The sequence below is a fragment of the Gopherus flavomarginatus genome, chromosome 24 (assembly GCF_025201925.1).
Source record: "Gopherus flavomarginatus isolate rGopFla2 chromosome 24, rGopFla2.mat.asm, whole genome shotgun sequence".
NCBI lineage: Eukaryota > Metazoa > Chordata > Testudines > Testudinidae > Gopherus > Gopherus flavomarginatus.
In genome coordinates this window covers 3,323,906-3,345,312 of record NC_066640.1, presented here as the reverse complement: position 1 = coordinate 3,345,312, position 21,407 = coordinate 3,323,906, and the positions used below count along the sequence as shown (strand labels likewise).

The window sequence follows — 21,407 nt, the reverse complement described above, 5'->3', positions numbered from 1 at the left end:
GCACAAAGCTGCAGCGCCTCCAGAACCTGGGCTGTTAGGTTGGTTTGCAGCTGGTCAGAAGCCTTGCGACAGACTCCATAGGAAAATGCCGTCTCATCAACATCGAAACATTTGGTGGCAGTGAATTGGTGTCCGTCGTCTAGGAAACCCCCCAAAAGGGAGCATTTTGGTGACGTCTGTCCCATTCCGGTGTTATCAGCACGAAATGGTGCCTTTTTCAATTTAGAAATGTTTTTTAAATTATTCATATTTTTTTAACGTCAAAATCAGAACAAAGCATTTTGAGCCAAAAGACGCTAGTCAAGCCAGACTTTTCCAAAAAAGTGTCATTTCACCAGCACTTTGGGATGTTTTTGGTCCAATTTGGAACAAAAACAAATGTCCAAATGTTGGCATTTCTCATGGACTGGAAATTCCCAGTTTCAACCAGCTCTGGGTTTGGCTGCGCGTTGCCCCTCTGCTGCTTAGTTTTGGCCCCACCATCCCTGGCCTGACCAAGTCCAGAGACCTTGTCATGAACCTGCTCCAGGCATGGGCCTAGTTGGCCCTTTATAACTCCAAGAGGTGGCAATTCAGCCCTGGGCACGGGGACACTGAGGCCAAGGGGCCGTTCCCTACATCCCAGGTGCCATACGCAGGCAGAGTTCCACTGGACAACTCCCACCTAGATCCTTGGAGCAGTGGGAGCTATTGCAGGGGAGGGGGGCATCTCTCCTCTGTGTCTCCCTTTGATTGCAACTTTGAGCCCCACTTTTTTGATGAGCGAGCCCAGCACTCTTTAGGACCCTCCCCTTTTTGGGGGTGGCAAGTGTGGTCCTTCTGGGCAGAGCCTTTCAGGGGTCCGCCTGTCAACAAACGTCAAACAGAGCAGCCCCTTTCAACAGCACTAAATCCACACCCCATTTTGCTTTTATACTGCTTGAATGCAAATTAGCTAATTTAAATAATTGGTATTCAAATACAGGGCACAGATGGAGCTGCACCTAAGGACACCAACATGCAGCCCCCTGACATTGGCTGGCGCATCCACCATTGGCCATAGACTGTCTGGTAATTGCAGTTCCAAAGCTACTGAGTGGGCGTGTCCCAGCCCTGGTTTACCACTCAGCCTCTCCCCCACCAATGGGATTAAGCAAGGAGGGGAAAATTTACATATCCTCTTCCCACAGTCCTTTGCGGGAGCAAGTGATAAATTGGCTTATCTGAGCTAGTGATTTTGGTCAAGGGAACCCTGACCCAATTAAATTACAATTAACCCTGGGAAGCGGGGAGGAGCTGGCTGGATGGGGAGAAAGGGGGAGAGGTGGGGGGGGTGAGATTACCCCCTCCCCCCCTTCCACCGCTCCACAGCCAACCATCCTTTGTTGGGACTTAAAAGGCTGAGGCAGACCAAGCCAGCAAAGGGGGTCCCTGGTTCCACTGGCCACCCTAAGAGGGCAGCGAAGCTGGCGCCAGCCAGGATCAGCTGCTCCAATTATGTCATGTGAAAAAATCAGGCCCCATTCAGCATGTCCCTTACCCGAGATCAAACCCCATTAGTTCCGCGGCCGTTGCTTCATTATCTCTGCTTGGAAGTGCGCCTCTCGATGGGGCCTGTTAATACAAGCCCAGTCCCATTAGCTGGGCCAAGACGCCAGGGGAGAGTCCATTATTCATTTAATTGGTTGTTAAAGGTTTAATTGTTATTAACGAAGTGGTCCAGCATCAGGAGCTCCCAACGGGTCAGGAACAAGAGGAAGGGAAGATGGTTTTATTGGGGCAAATCTCATTCCAGCCCTGTTGTCCCCTGGGCCATTAGGGCCTGACCCCGACCCCACAGGCCAGACCTGCTTGAGCAGAGCTTGTTTCCCCAGCCTCTGGGAAGGGGGGCTGGGTTGACTGGGGAGACCCTTCCAAGCCTTGAGGTCGCTGATTGGGCTTGGGAAGCCCCTGAGGCTTAGATCCCTGCGCTGGCAGCCCAGGCCTGGTCATGTCCGATCAGTGTCGGGGTAAGTGGATGGCAGTCGCTCTTCCGCCAGGGCTCATGGCATCTCCTGAGCTCCTCCTCTCAGGATCGATGCTGCCAGGCATTTCCCTGGACCGGTTCCGCTCCAGAGCCTTGCCAAGACACAGGCCACCCGAGGTCACTCTACCAGGTGCCCCCTGCGGCCCTGAAGGCAAACAGCCCTTGGTGTGGGGGTTTCGTTTTTAACAGGATCTTTTTCATATTTGTTTTTCCTTCTCCTCCTCCCGCCCTTCTCATCCCATCTCCTCTCCCCTTCCCGGGTCCAGGAGCACGATGGGAAAAAAGAGCAAAAGGGAAAAAAACCAAAACATTGGAAAATGTTGGGGTAGAAAAGGCCATGAAGCATTGTGACTCCCGGCCAACCCCCCCCAGCTGGCAACGACTGACGGAGTTTTCCACACTTCACACCGGCTCCGGCTTGTGCATCTTGATTTAGTTGGGGTTGATTCTGCTTTGAGCAGGGGGTTGGACTAGATTATCTCCTGAGGTCCCTTCCAACCCTTATATTCTGTGATTCTCTCTACTCCCTGCACAGCCCGGGGCCAGTCAGATGTGCACACCTGCCACTTCTGCCCCGAGGGACGGAGCTGGCTTCGGACTGTCGGTGGCTGTGCAGCACCTAGCACGCCCCGCCCGGCGGAGAAGCAGCGCCAGCTCAGGGAAATGACTATAACGCTAGTGGGCAAGGGTGAGGCAAGGGGCATTACCTGATTCCATCCGGGGGTGGAAACAGCCCTTGTAGATTCCCTTGCGGTTGGTCTAGGGAACGGCGTTCTGAAACTGCTCCACCTTCCTGCCGCCGGGACAGTGGGGCGCTGCAGTACCCAGTGGGAGCTCCAGGAGGCACTATGACTCCGTCCACCTGCGGCAGTAGGGCCAAGGCAACTCCCTTTGACAAGCTGTTGCTGGCCTTACTCCCAGCAATGGGGCCAGACTTACTGTCCAGGGAGACGGGAGGATGGGCTCTGTGTGTCCGGGAATAGCAAGGGTCTGTGTCAGGGGAGATGCCTGGGTGGAGATTCCCTTGGCCTGGTTGCATTAAATGCTATTCCCTCCACGCCACACACACACACACACACACACACACACACCTCTGCTGCTGCCATCTTGCTTACCAGTCTGCTTCCTGCGCAACTGCGATGTGACTGGCCAAACCCATCACCCAGCCTCCTGAAATAGCCTCCTCCCTGCTCCCATGTCCTGAGCTCGGGGAAGGCTGGCTGGTTTTCTCTGCAGCTCCATCTGGGTCCCTTTGAAATACACACATTGTGGAGAGCGTAATTACTGCAGCTTTGTGTACCCAACATGTGGCCTTGTAGTCACTGCTTGAGAGCAATTAGGAGAGGCAGGGCCCCAGGCTGAGCCCCCCTGCGCTGCCCAAGAGTGACTGGAGAGCAGATTCCCCTTGACAAGCACAAGGGACTGACAGCAACTGTTAAAAACTCAACAATACCAGCTCCCGGCCCAGAGCCTGGGAGAGACTTGCACTGGGAACTTGTGTCAGGTCACCCATGCGTGAAATATGGAATTAGGCCTGACGCACAATAGACGAGGAGAAGGCAAAGGGATGCACGAAAGAGAAAGAAAGAACGAAAGAACGAAAGAAAGGTGGAGCCCAGAGGAGGAGATGAAAGAGCATGAGGAAAAGAGTGAGGGGAAATTGTGAAGGAGTGAATGAGGAAGAGATCAGACAGAGAGAGGGAAGTGAGGAGTATGAGGAAGAGAGACAGAGGGAGGGAAAATACATGCGGAGCAGAGACTCGGAGAGACAGCACACGGGATGCAACTCCTCCTCAGTCCCGTCCCATCCCAACCCTGCTCCACATCACTGCCAGGGCTCCTGGGTTGTTTGCGCCCGCCACCCTCTCAGGTAGGGAACATCCTTCTCCCTAGCTCCCGAGAGCGTAAATGGCCTTGTTTTGCAGCGTGGGGCAGGCTGGCTCTACCGTGTGGGCTGCTCAGCCCCCTGCCCTCCCGCTCCCTTCCCCATGGCTGAGCACAGCAGGATGGCAGCCAGAGCACCGGGGTGGCAAGCCCAGTCCCTAGCAGGCAGCTGGCATGTAGGATGCTGCGTACTGGCCCTGGAGCTCCTCCCCCGGCATGTGCTGTCTCAGGAGCCACCTGCAAACAGAGCAAGCTGCAGCCCCTCCACTCTTCCCTGGGGTGCCATGTCAGGGTCCCACAGCCACCAGACTGGGCTTGCCAATTGCATGCAGGCGGGGGAACACAAAAAGCACAGTTAGATTGCAGTGGGGAGTGAGATTCCAAGACCAGGTAGACAGACATGCACTAGCCGGGCCCAAGGTAGCGTGCTCAAGAGAGCAGCATGGGGGCGGCAACTCACCCAACGCCCTGAATCTGAGCTCAGGTGGCTAGCTGGAGTCTCTGTACGGCGTGCTAGCTGCTGGCGCCAGGCTGTCTACCCGGGCGGGTGGGGAGACTTGCTCCCAGCTGCACAGCAGACGTGAAGTCCAGATTCTATTTGGATAAGGGCAAGGACCATTTCTTTGTTTTGTGTCAGTCCAGCGCCTAGCACAATGGAGCCAGGATCTCAGCTGCGGCCTTTGCAGACTGCCATAAGATACATACTGAGTGCCCAGGAGCACCTCCTGAAAGCAGCCTGGCAGCATTCTTTTGGTCCCGCTGTTTGGAAGGAGCATGAAGCAGAGGGCCTGGGAGCACTTTTGCATGATGCAATGGGACTGCAGCTAAGGAAAGCGACAGCAACCAGAAAAACAGGCCGTCCTCCCTCAGAATCAATCTGAATGTCAGGGAAAGTGGCCTGCTGGAGACTGCAGGATAGTCTCCCAAGGGTGTGGACTGGAGCTCCAACACATGGGACTTCTACGAATGGGCAAGACAACTGCAAAATGTCCTGCAGGAAAAAAACAGACAAGACCCAAATGGACTTTTCTGTCTCATCGTTTCTATGATTCAAAGCCCAGACATGGAACTTACTGTCAGAAAACTGAGTTCCCACGTGAAACCCTCTGGCATTTCTTAGACAAATAATAGTGTTGGGCAAACTCCAGCTCCAACTGTCACATTCTGCCTCCCTAGCCCCCTCCCCTCCACCCTTCTCCCTTGCTGGAATGCTGCTGTCAAACCATGGTCCACACCAGAAGGAGCTGCGCTTCATTTGTGGATTAAGCGAGTCCTACATACAACACAATTTGTAAGGAACACCAGAGATCTGTTGGGATGAAATACACTAGTTACATTGGTGGTGTATTATTCTGATATTACTGACATCAAGGGTCAACTAACAGGTGCCATATTCAGAATGGGTTTGAGTTTTAGTAAGTGTTTAGTCTGAATACAACCATAAATGTATATAGTTGCATTTACCATCAGAACCAGCAACACTCTCTGACATAGCTAAAAAAAATACCCAACAAAAATGTTCTCTAGGAAACTAGATCATTTCATTTGTTTTTTTTAAAATCTGCAGCATAAAAAATGAATAACAATAAAGACAAAGGGCTGAAGGAAGAGAACCCGGAGATGATTCCTCAAGTCCAGGGAAGGTCGCTACAGGCTGCTGGAGGACAGTGGGCTTGAACTGACAAGAGGTTTATGCAAGAGTCCAGGTGTAAGTGCAGGGGACCTGGCCAATTGGTTGGGCCAGCCACAGGTTCGGGGTGTGGGGGGGTGTTCACCCCACTCCCAGGAGTGAGAGACAGGGCTCTGGAGGCATGGAGTCTCATAGATGCTAAGGTGGGACCATGGCGATCACCTAGTCTGACATGTCTGACAGGCCCGAGAGCTGCCCCTGCCTGCTCTCACCTCTGCCATGTGCCGACCCTGCAGGGATATTCTGGAAGGGTGTCTTACCTAGGGAAAGATGAACCAGAGCCAGTCCCTCACCTGGTGCAAATTGCCGCAGCACCAGTGATTGCCACCAGCTGCGGATCTGGCTCTCTGTGGTTGAAAACAAAATAAAGGAAACACAAACCACACATTGAACTGTCCCTTTGGTTCTGCGGAGCTGGGCTGGCTCTGACGGTCTCGGTAGTTGCTCTTGGAAACTCGTCTCCTTTACGCAAGGTCTCGGCCACGTCACCCATTCACTAGTGTCCACTTCTGCGTCCTTGCTCATGATGCCAATCAGTTCAACCCTGAGACCCTTCTAACACGTAGGTGTGGGGGGAGGATTCCTGCCCTGCCTCTCTGCGCTGAGCTCTGGCTTGGGAAGTTTGGTAGCAGCCAGACAGGGTTCTGCATGGGGAGGCCTGGCAGTCCCCCTAGGGAAACACCAACATCCAACATCTGTTCTGAGCAACCCAGGATGCAGAGTAGCCAGCCTGATGGGAGCAGGAGATTGGAAAATTGCAGAAGGCTAGGGAGGGGGCATCATTAATCAAATAGGCTGCCAGGTTTTATCAATGGTCTGAATATGCTCCTTGGCTTTCATCCGTAGGGACGCGATGCTGGAGCTCCTCTGGTCGACGTCTTCCAGAGGGTACTTGTCCACAAAGGGGGTGGCGCACTGGTATGGCGTGGGTGCCATGGGCTGCATGGGCTGAGCCATGGAAGGCGCAGTGTTCAGGAAGGAGTGGCCGGCGTAGGCGGGCTGCAGGGCTTGGGTGGGCCCCATGAAACCTGGGATGCTGTGGACCGTGGTAGCACTGGAGATGGGGGAAGTCAGCCAAGGGTCCAGAGGCAAGGAGTTGCTCATGGGCCCGACATTGGCGGTCATTGGGGGCCTGTTGAAGGACAACATGGGGGTGTCATGGAGTTTCATCGAACTGGCTTCCATTTTCTCTTGCCGCCTCCACTTGGCGCGTCTGTTCTGAAACCACACCTGCAAGAGGAAAGGCTGGAGTGTGACTAACTGCACCCAGTCCTAGCCCGCCAGATGCCATCAACATTCCACACTGCAGCCTAGGACTGTCGGACGCCTGCCTACAACAGCCACCTGGACTCTGTGGCTGCAATGAGGAGAGAACTCAGAGTCTCCTGCCCCCAAATCAGCCTTTCTACTACCTGAGCTAAAGGAGAATCCTGCAGTATAGGGCCTATGCCACCCGGCTGAGCAGTTCTGATTCCACCAGTAGAAGGCAGAGCTAACACGTACACACCAGCCAGTTCTTTCCCATACTTAATACCCAAGCAGCACCAGAACCTGGCAATTCTGAGTGATGTTTCTGTGACCACCCACACATTAATACTGTTACATTTGCTGGGTATAAAATCCTGACGTCTTTAGGCAGGCCAAACGCTTTTTGATTTTTTAACTCCTGAGTGAGGATCTGGCCCCTCGTTTGGGAAGTCACTCTCGGATGATTTAATACAATGCCACACAATCCAGTAGAGCAACTTCCCTGCAAACTTGCCCCAAAGCACTTTGTGGAGTTAAATAATAAGTAGCAGAGAGAAGGAAAAAACATGATGTGGAGTGATGTGAACTAGAGAGGAAAAATAGAGGTAGTCAGTGAAAGGGCCATTTGGACAGTCAGGAAAAGAGTCTTTTTCCCAAAGCTACTGCTCAGAGCCAGTTATTCTTCCTTGGGGTGGGGGGGTGTCTCAGGGTAACTCCTCTAGTTTAAATCACAGAGTCACTGATTTGAAGGCCAGAAGGAATCATTGTGAACATCTAGTCTGACCTCCGGCATGTCACAGGTCAGAAAAACTCACCCAGTGATTCCTGCATCAAGCCAGTATCTTGTTGTTGAGCTAGAGCAGATCTTTAAGAAAGAGGTGTCCAGTCTTGATTTAAAGACTCCAAGTGATGGAAATTCCACCACATCCCTAGGTTGGTTGCTCCCTGTCAAATATTAGCACCTTCTTTCTAGCCTGAGTTTGTCTCACTTCAACTTCCAGGCACTGGATTGTGGTTTGCCTTTGTCTGACAGATTAACGAGCCCCCTATTATTAGAGATCTTCTCCCCATGTAGGTACTTATAGACCAGGATCAAGTCACCCCTTAGGAACCCCCTCCCCGCTATTGCCTTTCATTGACCCTCCCCACCATCCCATCTGTCTTTCCCCCATGAAAGGTTGGGCAGTGCTGACTGAAGAAGTGGGGCAGGGGCGAGGGTGAGGGGGAAGATGAGGGGCAGGGGAGGTGCCCGCACTCCTGATATAGTGTATAATTTTTAAATATTGTCAAGTTGGCAACAACTCTAGTTAAAACTCCTGGGCCTAACTCATTCCTAGTGCTTTCAATTCAGTTACAGCCGAGATCAGTGTGTTTTAAAAGTGCTGCTAGTAACACTTCGGGTTGATCAATACCAAGGCGCTGCCAGAAATGTTTCCAGTTTGCATTTCAATCAGCTTGGAGCGGCCTGCTCCACTTCCTGTTTCTAGTCAGCGACCATTCCAGGGGCAGATCTTCAACTAGTTTAAATGGTAATTGATGATTCCCTGTTCTGTTAACTCCCTCTGGGGCACCTGGCATTGGCCACTGCCGGAAGACAGGATCCTGGTCTAGCTAGACCTCTGGTCTGACCCAGTATGGCTGTTCTTATGTTCATATGACGCTCACCAGCTGAGAATCAGCGCCCACAATCTCTAGCTACCCAGCCTACACCTGCTTGGCAACTGAGCCCCCAGGACTCAGCCACCAGTGAAATCACTGGATGAAAAGATGCTGTGTACATGCTATTATACTGTCTTACATGATGCTGTAGTGTTGGTGCTCCCATACTATGAAGTCTTGTCATATCTAATGAAATATGAACATCAGTTATCAAAATCAATGAATTGCATACACTAAAAATGCGCCACCCTTGTCTTTTTTTTAAAAATAGGTCCTGGTAATTTACACCACTCGCAGGTTGGCAGTGGGCTGCCTGGTCTTTTGAGCGAATCAACAGAATTTGTCTGTGCGTTTTAATTAGAAATCCCGCCAATCGTATCAGTATCAAATACCGAAATATCTTATCCCCCAGCATGGAGGCCACTAGTGCTGGGTTTAAACTTAATTGGATGAACATGCTTATTAATATGTCTGTTAATCCTTTAGAAGGTGCCATGAAATATACAGCTAACCATGTCTAGCATGCAGTTAATTGCCTTCTAACTGATGTTCTTGTTTAATTACTCAGGGTGGTTTCCAAATTAACAAGGAGCTAGTCGATCCCCTCATTCCCGCCCTACCCATTGCTAGAGTTTGTGGGGAATGAACAAACATTGACTGAAACTCCTGTTCTGCCCTGTGTTTTACAAGACAATCACTTGTTTCCACATAGATTATAACAAAGATCTACTGATGAAAACAAAATGCTGCCCTTCTGTTTCATTTATATGGACTTGGTCTGGGGGCGGGCCCCAGGGATACTGTAAAGACCTGGCTGGTGTGGGTATATGTGCGTGCATGCACACCACTACCTCTTATTAGAAAGAACAGGAACTGCTCAGCTGTGGGTCATAGGGTCTGTACTGCTAAGAGCTCATGGAGATCCTCCTTTAGGTGTTAGAGGCCTGAGCTTATGGAGCAGCGGGATCTGCTGTGAAGTTCCAGATAGCTATGGATCCCCTGGACATCCCCCTCTCTCTGACTGGTCACCCTCTCCCTGCACATTAATTCCTCCTCCCACCTACTGGTGGCTTAGTAGTGCTGTAGCCAACAGGGGCCATGCGTGTAGCCACCCTCAGGCCTGGTGCAAGGCCCAGTGCCACTCTGAGAGTCAAGCCGCAGGGGGTGATGAAGGCCTGAGCACCAGGTCTCTCCTCTTCTCCCTCTCCCACACATGCTGGTCTGCTAGGGACAGCAAGCAAGGCAATGAACCCTGGCTCAATTTAATGTGGGACTGTGGCCCAGCTCAGAGCCCATTCAAACAGATGAGCCAGGTCCTGGAAACTATAGTCCTGACTCCTGACCACACGTGGTCCTGCAAGACCCCTTGGGGTTTCTCCTGCAAAGGGGTTTCTCCTGTGCCTGGCCTAAATTCCAGACTGCTTCCTAAAATGCAGTTTCAATGGGATTTAATACACTTCTTCACTTTCTGTCCTAAGCTCCCCTGCAGCGTTGCTGTGTGATGCAAAATAGCTGCTTCTGTGTTTCACCCCAGAGCTGTCTGCATTTCAGTGGTGGCCAGAGTCATTCTTGTATCTGTGGTTTGTTAAGTCTGCAAAAAGGCTTTGTGAGACATTTAACATGAAGGCACCATTTTCAGAACTGGTTGAAATTTTTTGCATACAAGTTTTGTTGTTGTTGTTGTTGTTGTTGTTGAAACTGGACTTTTAAAAACAAAATTAAACTTTTAACAAGAAAATTGCTGGCCTGACTGAATTTTTCTCATTTTCGTGAAATTTTCCATGAAAAGTTTTAATGGCAGTTTGTATCCAAATCATTTTCAAAGTCACTATCGACCTCTTTCATTACCAAGAATCTAATTTTCAGTAAGGAAATGTGGCTTTCAATAAACTAAAAATATTGATAACATTCCTGTGAAAAAAATTGACGAAAAGTATTGTGATGAATTTCCCATGAAACTGGAGCCCCACGCAATGGACACAGGGTGGAAATTTGAATTTTTTTCATGCAATCCTTTCCCCCATTTTTAATAAGAAGACTGATGATACCTGGTTTTTTTACAGCACTTGTCACCACAGATCTCTAAGTGCTTTAGCAAGGAAGGACATATCATTACTCCCATTTATACAAATAGGGAAACTGAAGCACAAATTGGGGATGTGATTTGCCCCTAGTCACTCAGTATGCTAGTGGCAAAGCCAGGAGCAGAAGCCGAGTCTCTGGAGTCCCGGTCCAGGGCTCTATCCCTTAGATTGTATTTTGTCTTCAAGAATTTCTCAGCCCTGCAGGGCGATCCCAGGTCAGATCTCATCCCAAGGCAGCCTGAGGATTTCCTGGATTTCACTTCACTCCATGGCAGAGCTGCTGGAAGAAGCATCCAGTCTCCTGGTCTCACCACTGGGCAGAGATTGCCCTCACCTCCAGGACCTGCAAGTCCTCAAGAAGTCCCTATCCAACTACCTCACTGCAAGACAGAAGTCCCAAGCTCGCCCCACATGTCTGGTAGGTGGAGAATGGGGGGAACGTGGGGATCTCTGCCATGGTTCAGCCACCCCTGCCTCGAGCATCCCAGACAGAGGTTTGTCCAACTTGTTCTTAAAAACCCTCCAGTGATGAGGATTCCACAACCTCTCTGGGAAGCCTGTTCCAGACCTTCCTGAGCCTCAGGGTTAGAGAGTTTCTCCTCATATCTAACCTAAATCTCCCTTGCTTCAGATTAGGCCCATTACTTCTTGTCCTACCTTCAGTGAACATGGGAAACAAATGATCCTCTCCCTCTCTCTAACAGCCCTTAACATATTTGAAGACTATCAGGTCCCCCCTCAATCTTCTGTTCTCAAGTCTAAACGGGCCCAGGTTTTTTAACTTTCCTCACAGGCCAGGTTTTCTAAACCTTTTCTCATTTTTGTAGCTCTCCTCTGGACTCTCTTTAATTTGTCCACACCTTTCCTAATGTGAGGCACCAGAACTGGACACCATACTTCCGCTGAGGCCTCCCCAGTGCTGAGTCAAGTGAGACAGGTATTTCCTGTGTCTCACACATCACACTCCTGTTAATACACCCCAGGCTGGTATTAGCCTTTCTTGCAGCTGCATCACATTGTTGACTCATGTTCCACATTTAACGGAGCTGGACTTAACCAGTGGCCTAGCGGTGAAAGGCTGCTGCACACACCAGTGGTTAACCTGGTGCCCAGGAGTAACAGGCTCGTCTGGCCTCCCTCACCTGCACTCTGACTTCCGGCAGATTGACTTTCATGGCCAGCTCCTCCCGGCTGTAGACGTCTGGGTAGTGGGACTTCTCAAAGGCCCTCTCCAGCTCATGCAGCTGGTAGGTGGTGAAGGTTGTGCGGTTCCTGCGATGTTTCTTCTTGGGCTGCTCCTCCTCTGTGTTCTCCGGCGTGGTGCCCTCACTGTCTACGCTCTTCCGCAGCTCACTCAGCTCTCCCTCACATTTATTTAGGAACATGTTGGCTTCTGCAGAGGGAACAGTAATTGGGGGTTAGATTGGAGCTGGGCAGGGGAAAGCAGCCTCGCCGCTCCCCAGAGAGACCCAGACAGGTCCCTCTGTCACACTATAACTGTAGCAGGAGCAACTTAAGAATGACTATTAAGTAGCAACTGTTAAGCTGAAAACTAAACCTAGGGATCAATTTACCTGCCAGTGAAAGGCAGCCACCTCTGGGGTGGAAGGTGACAGCTGTTTAAAGTGCATAGCGGCACTGCACAACAGCTTCAGGCCAGTAAGTGAGGAAGAATCAGCCTGCACAGAGTGTTTGTACTGATTTAAATACACCAGCGCCTCAGAGTTACGAACATCAGAGTTACGAACAGACCAGTCAACCACGCACCTCATTTAGAAGCGCAATTATGCAATTCGGCAGCAGCAGAGACACACACACAAAAAAGCAAATACAGTATGTTAAATGTAAACAACTCACAAAATAAAGGGAAAGCAGCGTTTTTCTTCTGCATAGTGAAGTTTCAAAGCTGTATTAAGTCAATGTTCAGTTGTAAACTTTTAAAAACAACCATGACGTTTTGCTCAGGGTTCTGAACTTTTCAGAGTTAGGAACATCCTCCATTTCCGAGGCGTTCGGAACTCTGAGGTTCTTCTGGATACCGGTTAGGAACTGCAGCTCTGAGAATAAGCTTTGTGCTGGTATTACTGCATCGGTACAAGGCCTGCATGCAGACAGGCCCTACATGAAACTGCCTGGGGGAAGTGAAGCAGTTATCCCCCTGGACAGAAGAGCGAACCCTCTTGCCCTTGCAAACAGTGCCACAGTGAACTAAAATGCAGGATTCCTCCTCAGTACTGGACACAGCCCTTCCTACAGACTCGTCAGCACACTTCAGGCCGTTGTTGCCTGTTCCTTGGATACCTTCCCAGGTCCCTCCTGCTTCATTTGTGAGCCCAGTAGAGATTCATGGCACAACACGGTCCAGCTCTCTGAGCACTTCACCCTTATTCATCCTTTCCTGGCTATTCCCTTCCAAGCCCCTGAGACGCTGCCAAGATCTCACGGGAAATGTTCAGGTTCGAAGCAGCTCTGACTTTCCAAAACGTCTACAACCCTCACTTGCAAGGGCCTCTTGGCATTGAAACAGCACTAGGAGAGGGGAATCAGCAATGAAGGCCAGATAACCCAGTACCTCCCAGCTTCTTTGTGCCTTCAGCACCACAGAGCAGCCATAAACCTGGCCAGTGAACCTGGCATTTCAGCCTCTTTGTGTCACCAGAGTGGTCAAAGCAACCAGCGTGCACTGTGAAGCTGGTCCCCGGACAGACAGATAGATGGATACTCCTCCAAGGAAACAGGTTGTTCATTCCCTTAAGAGTTGACCTGCTCCTGCTGCTTATTCCCTATACAAAGTCACAACGCTCCACTTCTGACATCAGAGTGGGTCCCACAGCCGCTCATTGTGATGTTACTCAAACCACAGGAGTAGGCTGCAGGACTTGCAGCATTGTCTAGTGGGGAGAGCAAGGGGCTTGCCTTGGCTTGGAGCACCTTGGGTTCTAGTCCTGGCTCTGCTACTGATTGGCCATGTGCCCTTGGACACATCTCATCCCCTCTCAGTGCCTCAGTTTCCTTCATCTGCAAAATAAACTCCCCCATAGTGAAGCACTTTGAGATTGTCCAACAAAAGCAGCTAAGTAACATGATTCACATGCAGGAAGAGGACAAGAGAGAGCATGTGACCTCTGGTCCGGGAGCTTCCCAGGAGATGCCAGATACTTATTACCCGCAAAATCCGAATTCCCTTGTAGTCAAGGGGAGTTTTGCCATTAGCTTCGACAGGATTTGGATTTGGGTTTGCGTGTGCACAAGGGGGCAAGGCACCGTCCCGGCAGCACTGCAGCATCACAGCAACTAGGCACCAAAGCCCCTTGCAAGAGAACCTGGACATGTTCAAACTAGAGCCATGAAGACATCCCCATGGCATGTGGTCCTTTCAAACAGCAGTGCTCCCCAGCCTGAGAGAGGATGGCTGGACAAGGCTGCCTGAGCCAGTTCCATTAAACTGGAGGAGAAATACTGACTTTAATGAGATCTGATTCAGACCCTGGGTGATCTAGAGGAAAGAGCCTGTCTCACAGGAATGCAGGGCTGGAAGGGTCGTCCAGTCCCGCCCCCTGCACTGAGACAGGACCAGTTAAACCTAGACCCTCCCTGACAGGTGTCTGTCCAGCCTGTTCTTAAAACCCTCCAGTGACAGGGATTCCACAGCCCCCCTGGGAAAACTGTTCCAGAGATTCACTAGCCTCAGAAAGTTTTTCCTAATATCTAACCCTAGTCTCCCTTGCTGCAGTCTAGGCCCATTACTTCTTATCCTCCCTTCAGAGGACATGGAGAACACGTGGTCCCCGCCCTCTCGATAACAAACTCTCTCCTGCCCAGTCTTCTTTTCTCAAGACTAAACATGTCCAGTTTTTTAACTTTTTCTCATAGCTCAGGTTTGTTAAACCTTTTATCATGTTTGTTGCTCTCCTCTGGACTCTGCAATTTGTTCCATGTTTCTTAAAGTGCTGCCCAGTAGTCTGAGTGCAGAGTAGAGCAGGACAAGTACCTCCGGTGTCTTCCCTGTTAATACACCCCAGAATGATATTAGCCTTTCTCGCAGTTGCATCACATTGCTGACTCATATTCAATTTGGGATCCACTCTAACCCCCCAATACTTTTCAGTAGTACGAAGCCTAGCCAGTTCTTCCCCAGTTTGTAGCTGCGCATTTGATTTTTTTCTCTCTTGGGTGTGGTACTTTGCACTAATCTTTACTGAATTTCAGCTTGTTGATTTCAGACCAATTTGACAAGTCATTCTGAATTCTAATCCTGTCCTCCAAAGTGCTTGCAACCCTCCCCACTTGTTGTCCCATGCAAATTTTAGGAGCATACACTCCATTCCATATTGAATGATGGTCTGCTCCCTCTGACTTCAAAGCCCAACCCGCATCAGCATTAAACAGAGCCAGTGAGCCAGATCATCAGCTGGTGTAAATCAGCATGACTCCAGTGAAGCTGATTGAGGATCTGCTGTGGTGCCTCTGTGCATATAAAGAGTCAGAACCTAATGGATACAGTGCAGTGACCCCAACGAGAATACACCCATAGGTAGATTTGCACACTTACTCTTTGTTTAAACATCAGTGAGACAAAAAGCCAGGTTGATGACTATATCTGATCCCTGCCTGACTGCAGGGGGAGCTTTGGCTGTGCAAAGACTGCAGGATCTAGCCCAATCTAGTATGGAGCAAGGGAGCTTCAGTGTGCGTCTGTGAGTAATCACCAATACCAAAGGCATTTTGTTTCACTGTCTATGACCCTGCCTACGTGAAGGAAATTTGCACCAGTATAACTATTTTGGTCTGTCATCAGAATAAACTATGGTGGTGTAATTCCACTGGGCTGGAATTACAGCAGTGGAATTACTTCGATGGAGTGCAGATTTTCATAACACAGGCAGGGTTTGCGAAAGCACTGTCCAGTTCATGAATAAAGTATACCCTCATCTGGGGTAAATCAGATGGACTTCAATGGAACTTCATGGATTTTTCCCCAGGTTCTGAAGATTATATATATAATGCAGATAGATAGATAGTTAGAATCTATCTATCTATCTATCTATTTTACATGGGTGATTATTAAATTCTTTGTGAAAGCTATTGATTATATGTGTATTAAAAATAAGCTTCCATAATTTAGTGTCCTGTCAAGAATGGAAAAAAATTATATGAAAAACAAAATTTAAAAATAAGTTTCATATGAAAGCTCAAATTAATAAACCACCTGCCATGTGAATTAATTCAAACTTTAATTTAATATGGCTATAAATCACAATCAGCCTGGGATTTTTAATTCTTTCCGTTTAAATAGTTTTCTTTTTTCTTTCTTTTATTACCTGACTTAGCAGAGCAAAGTAAAAATTCTCTTGTAATGTCTTGTGACAAAATATTTGTCCATTCAATACAGATCACCTAAGAAAATAATGAGGAGTCCAGTGGCATCTTTTTTTTACCCACGAAAACTTATGCCCAAATATATCTGTTAGTTTTGAAGGTGCCACCGGACTGCCTGTTGTTTCTGTGGCTACACAGTAACACGGCTCCCCTTCTGATACTGAAGACAATAATGAAATTCCCATAGCTAATCTCTGAAGCTATCTTTAAAAAAGACACGCAGTTGTCTGACCAGTAAAATCCACATTTCAGAGATGCAATAAAAATAGGCTAAAGATTTTTTAAAAAGAAAAATCCACTATACAGTGAAAAAAATCACAAATATAAAATGAGATTTAACCTGCTCAATTTTTTTTTATTTTTAGTGTTTCTCTTTTAAAATATTAATGTAGATCTGGACAATCTTTACTTGCTGGAGATAATATGGCACTTGAAATTCTGTGACATAAAAGTGCAAATAACTGCAGAAACCAGTGGTAGAAAAACTAGAGACTCCTCTAGCTCCCCGCACCCCAGCGCTGTGATTTGGCAGGTCTGAAGGAAGGGGATACCCTTTAACTACAAAACAAACAGAGAGAAAACAGCAGAGGGAATAACAGGCCCATCAACATGGCTGTAAAAATAAGTTTTCCCCAAAAGTACATGGTTTCTTTACCTCTCTGCCCCCACTCCCTGTTTCTGGCTAATGGCCTTTTTCCCCCTGAGTGTTTATAAGCATTTTCAAACCTAGGAACATTTCGTCTTTAAGCTTTTTATCCAGTGTATCTGAAATCTTTCTGCAGCATTTGATAAGGATTACCAGCCCCGTTCCATCGGGAGGGATCTAATACAAACATTTAAATAAAACGAAAATACATAATCCCAGGATATTTCTTCAAAGGGAAATGTGATCAGATCTCGCTGGGATAATGATGTACTGGAGTGTGCGGTGTGCCTCACATACACACGCACACTCACAAATACACCCATGTGTGAGTCTAAAGAAATCAAAAAGGAAATTACATTAAGTAACTAAATCTAAATAAATGACTAAATGAAAGATCCCACTGTATAGATGTGTGTGTACATTACATATGTACACACCTATAGACACCTCTATAATATAGTCACATGTGTGTGTTTGAAGAAATTAAAAAGGAAATTAAATTAAGTAACTAACTAAAGAAAAAGCGACAAAGAGTCCTGTGGCACCTTATAGACTAACAGACGTATTGGGGCATGAGCTTTCATGGGTGAATACTCACCTGTTTACCCACTATTCACCCATGAAAGCTTATGCTCCAATACGTCTGTTAGTCTATAACAGGGGTCGGCAACCTTTCAGAAGTGCTGTGCCCAGTCTTCATTTATTCACTCTGGTTTAAAGTTTCGCATGCCAGTAACACATTTTAACATTTCTAGAAGGTCTCTTTCTATAAGTCTATAATATAGAACTAAACTATTGTTGTATGTAAAGTAAATAAGGTTTTTTAAATGCTTAAGATGCTTCATTTAAAATTAAATTAAAATGCAGAGCCCCCCGGAACGGTGGCCAGGACCCAGGCAGTGTGAGTGCCACTGAAAATCAGCTCACGTGCCGCCTTCGGCATGTGTCCCATAGGTTGCCTACCCCCGGTCTCTAAGGTGCCACAGGACTCTGTCGTTTTTTACTGATCCAGACCAACACGGCTACCCCTCTGATAATGAAATAAGATTCCATAAATAACAGATCTCTCTTCCTATGTTTGTGTGTAGCTAGCTAGGGGGTGTCTGGGGATGGATGGAGAGATGATCCATCTATGCATGGTCCAGTATACAGATATTTACATAGATACACATATGTAGTTAGACATATACAGACACCTGTGTATACACACACTCACATGTATACAGAGGTGTCTCTTAGTTAGTTAAATGAATGAATTTCTCTCGGATACGTGAACACTGTTTTTAAGGCCCCTTTCTGCCTCTGATCTGTTCCTACTGGGATCCACATGCGCTGGTCCAGGCAGAATAGACTTTGTGCCTGTTTCTCTGGGGGGCTCTGCCCGGAGAGCAGCCCAGGCCCCCAGCTCTGGGGGGGGGGGATCTTTGTTATTCATTCATTGTCCAGCCGCTGCTCAGATGACCAGCGGGTCTGGAGGATGCCCCGGGTCGGCCTGTCCCTCCGCAGCCGGGGAGCGAGCGGCGCCGCTCAGCGCCCCCGATGCATGCCCGGGAGCTGACCGCCTGCCCCCCGCCCCGTCTCTGCTTGGCAGGGGCTGGCGAGGAGAAAGGAAGAAAAGTTGCAAAGCGTCCAGCGCCCGACTCGCCAGGCTGCCGGGGCCCCGAGCTGGCACCGCGAGGCCCGGGGGCCCCAGGGTCCCCCACCGCCCCCCAACGACCGGCCCGACGGCTCTCAGGGAGCCGAGCGCTCCGCCCCGAGCCCCCAGCGCCGCTGAAAGGGGCTCCCCGCTCCCCGCCAAGCCGGGCTGTGCAGCCCGCACGGTCCCTGGGGTCCCCCCGGGGCCCGGCCCTGAAGCGCCCCATTCCTCGGCCAGCGGCTCGTCCCCCGGGCACCCCGCGTGTCAAAACCCGCTCCGCTCCCGGGGGCAACTCGGAGCCGGGCCCCGCTTCTCTCTCCAAACTCTGCGGAGGGACCCCGGGCTGGCCCGGGGCGACCCAGACCTGACCCAAGCCGGCAAACAGACCCCCCCCCCCGGCCGGCTTGGACCCGCAGCGCCTGGGGGCGGACTCGGAGGGCAGCCAGCGGCTCTCCCCGGATCGGGCTGCGGAACGCGCCGGGGAGCGCTGGGATTTCAAGGGGGTCAAAGCTTCAGAGGCTGCTATTAATTACCGTCAATTGTCATTGCTGCGGGCCAACCCAGGGCCGGGCCGAGCCGAGCCGGGCCAGGCCGGGCCGGCCCGCCGCAGAACTGGGCCGTTTGTGTTTGGAAACGAGAGAGAGAGAGAGAAAAAAAAGTCTCCGAAAAGTTGGTTCTAGCCCAGGGGAGGGAAGCGCACGGGGCGCCGCGCTCAGACTCCGCGGAGACCCCTAGCGACCCGCGGGCACGGCCCTTTTCCGGGGGCTCCCCGCGGGATTGTCCTGCCTCGCCCGGCCCCGACGGCACAAGCCAGGGGCTGGCGCCACAGCACCACGCCGGGGAAGCGAGACACTTGTTCGCTGCCCTGAACCTGCCGCCGCGCCCGGCGCTGCAGGAAGCTCCCAGCTGGGGGCGACTCGGGGGCTGCCCTGGCCAGGAGCCCCAGAAGGGGCTGCCGAGGTGCTGGAGGCAGGAGCGCCTGGAGCAGGTGCCTGGGAGCCCCCGCCCCGCCGGGGGGCTCTGGCCGGGGCTCCTGGAACCGGTGGTGCCCCCAGACCCCGGGAAGGGACGATCGCGGCTGGATTTGACTTGCAAACCTATTTACCGTACAGAGCCGCCTCCTCCGGGGGCGAGCCCAGGGGCTGGGCGCTGTAGGGGTCCGGCGGCTGCTCCGCTCTGCTGCCGTCCCCCAGGCTGGCCGCGCCGCTTTTGCTGGCCGCGAGGCCGGGCACCTGCAGGGGGCCCAGGAGCGAGTCCTGATCCCTGCTAAATCCCAGGATCACGTCGATGCTGTGCACGCGCCCTGCACCCCCCGCGCCGCTTCCGCAGCCCTTCAGCAACACCTGCTGCTGCTGCTGCTGCAGGGCCCCTGCCTCCAGCACGTTCATGGGGCCCTCCTGCAAGGCCAGGTGCATTCGGGCTGGCAGGAGCCTGGGGCTGGCAGCGTCCTGGGGAGGAGGGGAGAGGCTGGAGCTGGGGTGGCTGGGGATGGGTGAGTGGATGGATGGGCCAGGTGGGTCTGTAAGGTGTGGGGTCAGCGGCTGCGGTGAGTGGATGGATGAGCCAGGCGGGTCTGTAAGGTGTGGGGTCAGCAGTTCGGGTGACTGGATGGTTGGGTGAGGTGAGGCGGGTCTGTGAGGCGTGGGGTCAGCGGCTGGGGTGAGTGGATGGATGGGCCAGGCAGGTCTGTGAGGTGTGTGGGCCAGGCAAGTCTGTAAGGTGTGGGGTCAGCGGCTGGGGTGAGTGGACGGACGGGCCAGGCAGGTCTGTGAGGTGTGGGGTCAGCAGCTAGGGGGAGCGGATGGACGGGCCAGGCAGGTCTGTGAGGTGTGGGGTCAGCGGCTGGGGGGAGCGGATAGACGGGCCAGGCAGGTCTGTGAGGTGTGGGGTCAGAGGCTGGGGGGAGCGGATGGGTGGGCCAGGCAGGTCTGTGAGGTGTGAGGTCAGAGGCTGGGGGGAGCGGATGGGCGGGCCAGGCAGGTCTGTGAGGTGTGGGGTCAGCGGCTGGGGTGAGTGGATGGTTGGGCCAGGCAGGTCTGTGAGGTGTGGGGTCAGCAGCTGGGGTGAGTGGATGGACGGGCCAGATGGGTCTGTAAGGTGTGGGATCAGCGGCTGGGGTGAGTGGATGGATGGGCCACGCAGGTCTGTGAGTTGTGGGGTCAGCGGCTGGGGTGAGTAGATGGATGGGCCAGGCAGGTCTGTGAGGTGTGGGGTCAGCGTCTGGGGTGAGTGGATGGATGGTCCAGGCAGGTCTGTGAGGTGTGGGGTCAGCGGCTGGGGTGAGTGGATGGACGGGCCAGATGGGTCTGTAAGCTGTGGGATCAGCGGCTGGGATGAGTGGATGGATGGGCCAGGCAGGTCTGTGAGGTGTGGGATCAGCGGCTGGGGTGAGTGGATGGATGGGCCAGGCAGGTCTGTGAGGTGTGGGATCAGCGGCTGGGGTGAGTGGATGGATGGGCAAGGCGAGGCGAGTCTGTAAGGTGTGGGGTCAGCGGCTAGGGTGAGTGGATGGATGGGCCAGGTGGGTCTGTAAGGTGTGGGGTCAGCGGCTGAGGTGAGTGGATGGTTGGGTCAGGCAGGTCTGTGAGGTGTGGGGTCAGCGGCTGGGGTGAGTGGATGGTTGGGCCAGGCAGGTCTGTAAGGTGTGGGGTCAGCGGCTGGGATGAGTGGATGGATGGGCCAGGCAGGTCTGTGAGGTGTGGGGTCAGCGTCTGGGGTGAGTGGATGGATGGGCCAGGCAGGTCTGTGAGGTGTGGGGTCAGTGGCTGGGGTGAGTGGATGGATGGGCGAGGCGAGGCGAGTCTGTGAGGTGTGGGGTCAGCGGCTGGGGTGAGTGGATGGATGGGCCAGGCAGGTCTATGAGGTGTGGGGTCAGCAGCTGGGGGGGAGCGGATGGACGGGCCAGGCAGGTCTGTGAGGTGTGAGGTCAGCGGCTGGGGTGAGTGGATGGATGGACGAGGCAAGTCTGTAAGGTGTGGGGTCAGCGGCTGGGGTGAGTGGATGAACGGGCCAGGCAGGTCTGTGAGGTGTGGCGTCAGCGGCTGGGGGGAGTGGATGGATGGGCCAGGCAGGTCTGTGAGGTGTGGGGTCAGCGGCTGGGGGGAGTGGATGGATGGGCGAGGCGAGTGGGTGAGTGGCACAAATGCAGGCAGCCAGCCCCCTTCCTGGCACCGTCC

At 51.8% G+C, this 21,407-nt stretch overlaps 1 protein-coding gene across 1 annotated transcript; it reads right to left on the bottom strand.

Moving 5' to 3' along the window:
- Window positions 1-6,365: 6,365 nt before the first annotated feature.
- RAX2 (retina and anterior neural fold homeobox 2) lies at window positions 6,366-19,646 on the bottom strand. Its single transcript, XM_050933805.1, has 3 exons — window positions 19,337-19,646; window positions 11,713-11,963; window positions 6,366-6,809 (listed from the first exon to the last, which is right to left on the bottom strand). Exons 1-3 carry the CDS (start codon window positions 19,644-19,646, stop codon window positions 6,366-6,368), a joined length of 1,005 nt encoding a protein of 334 aa, XP_050789762.1.
- Between the last annotated feature and the right edge of the window lie 1,761 nt (window positions 19,647-21,407).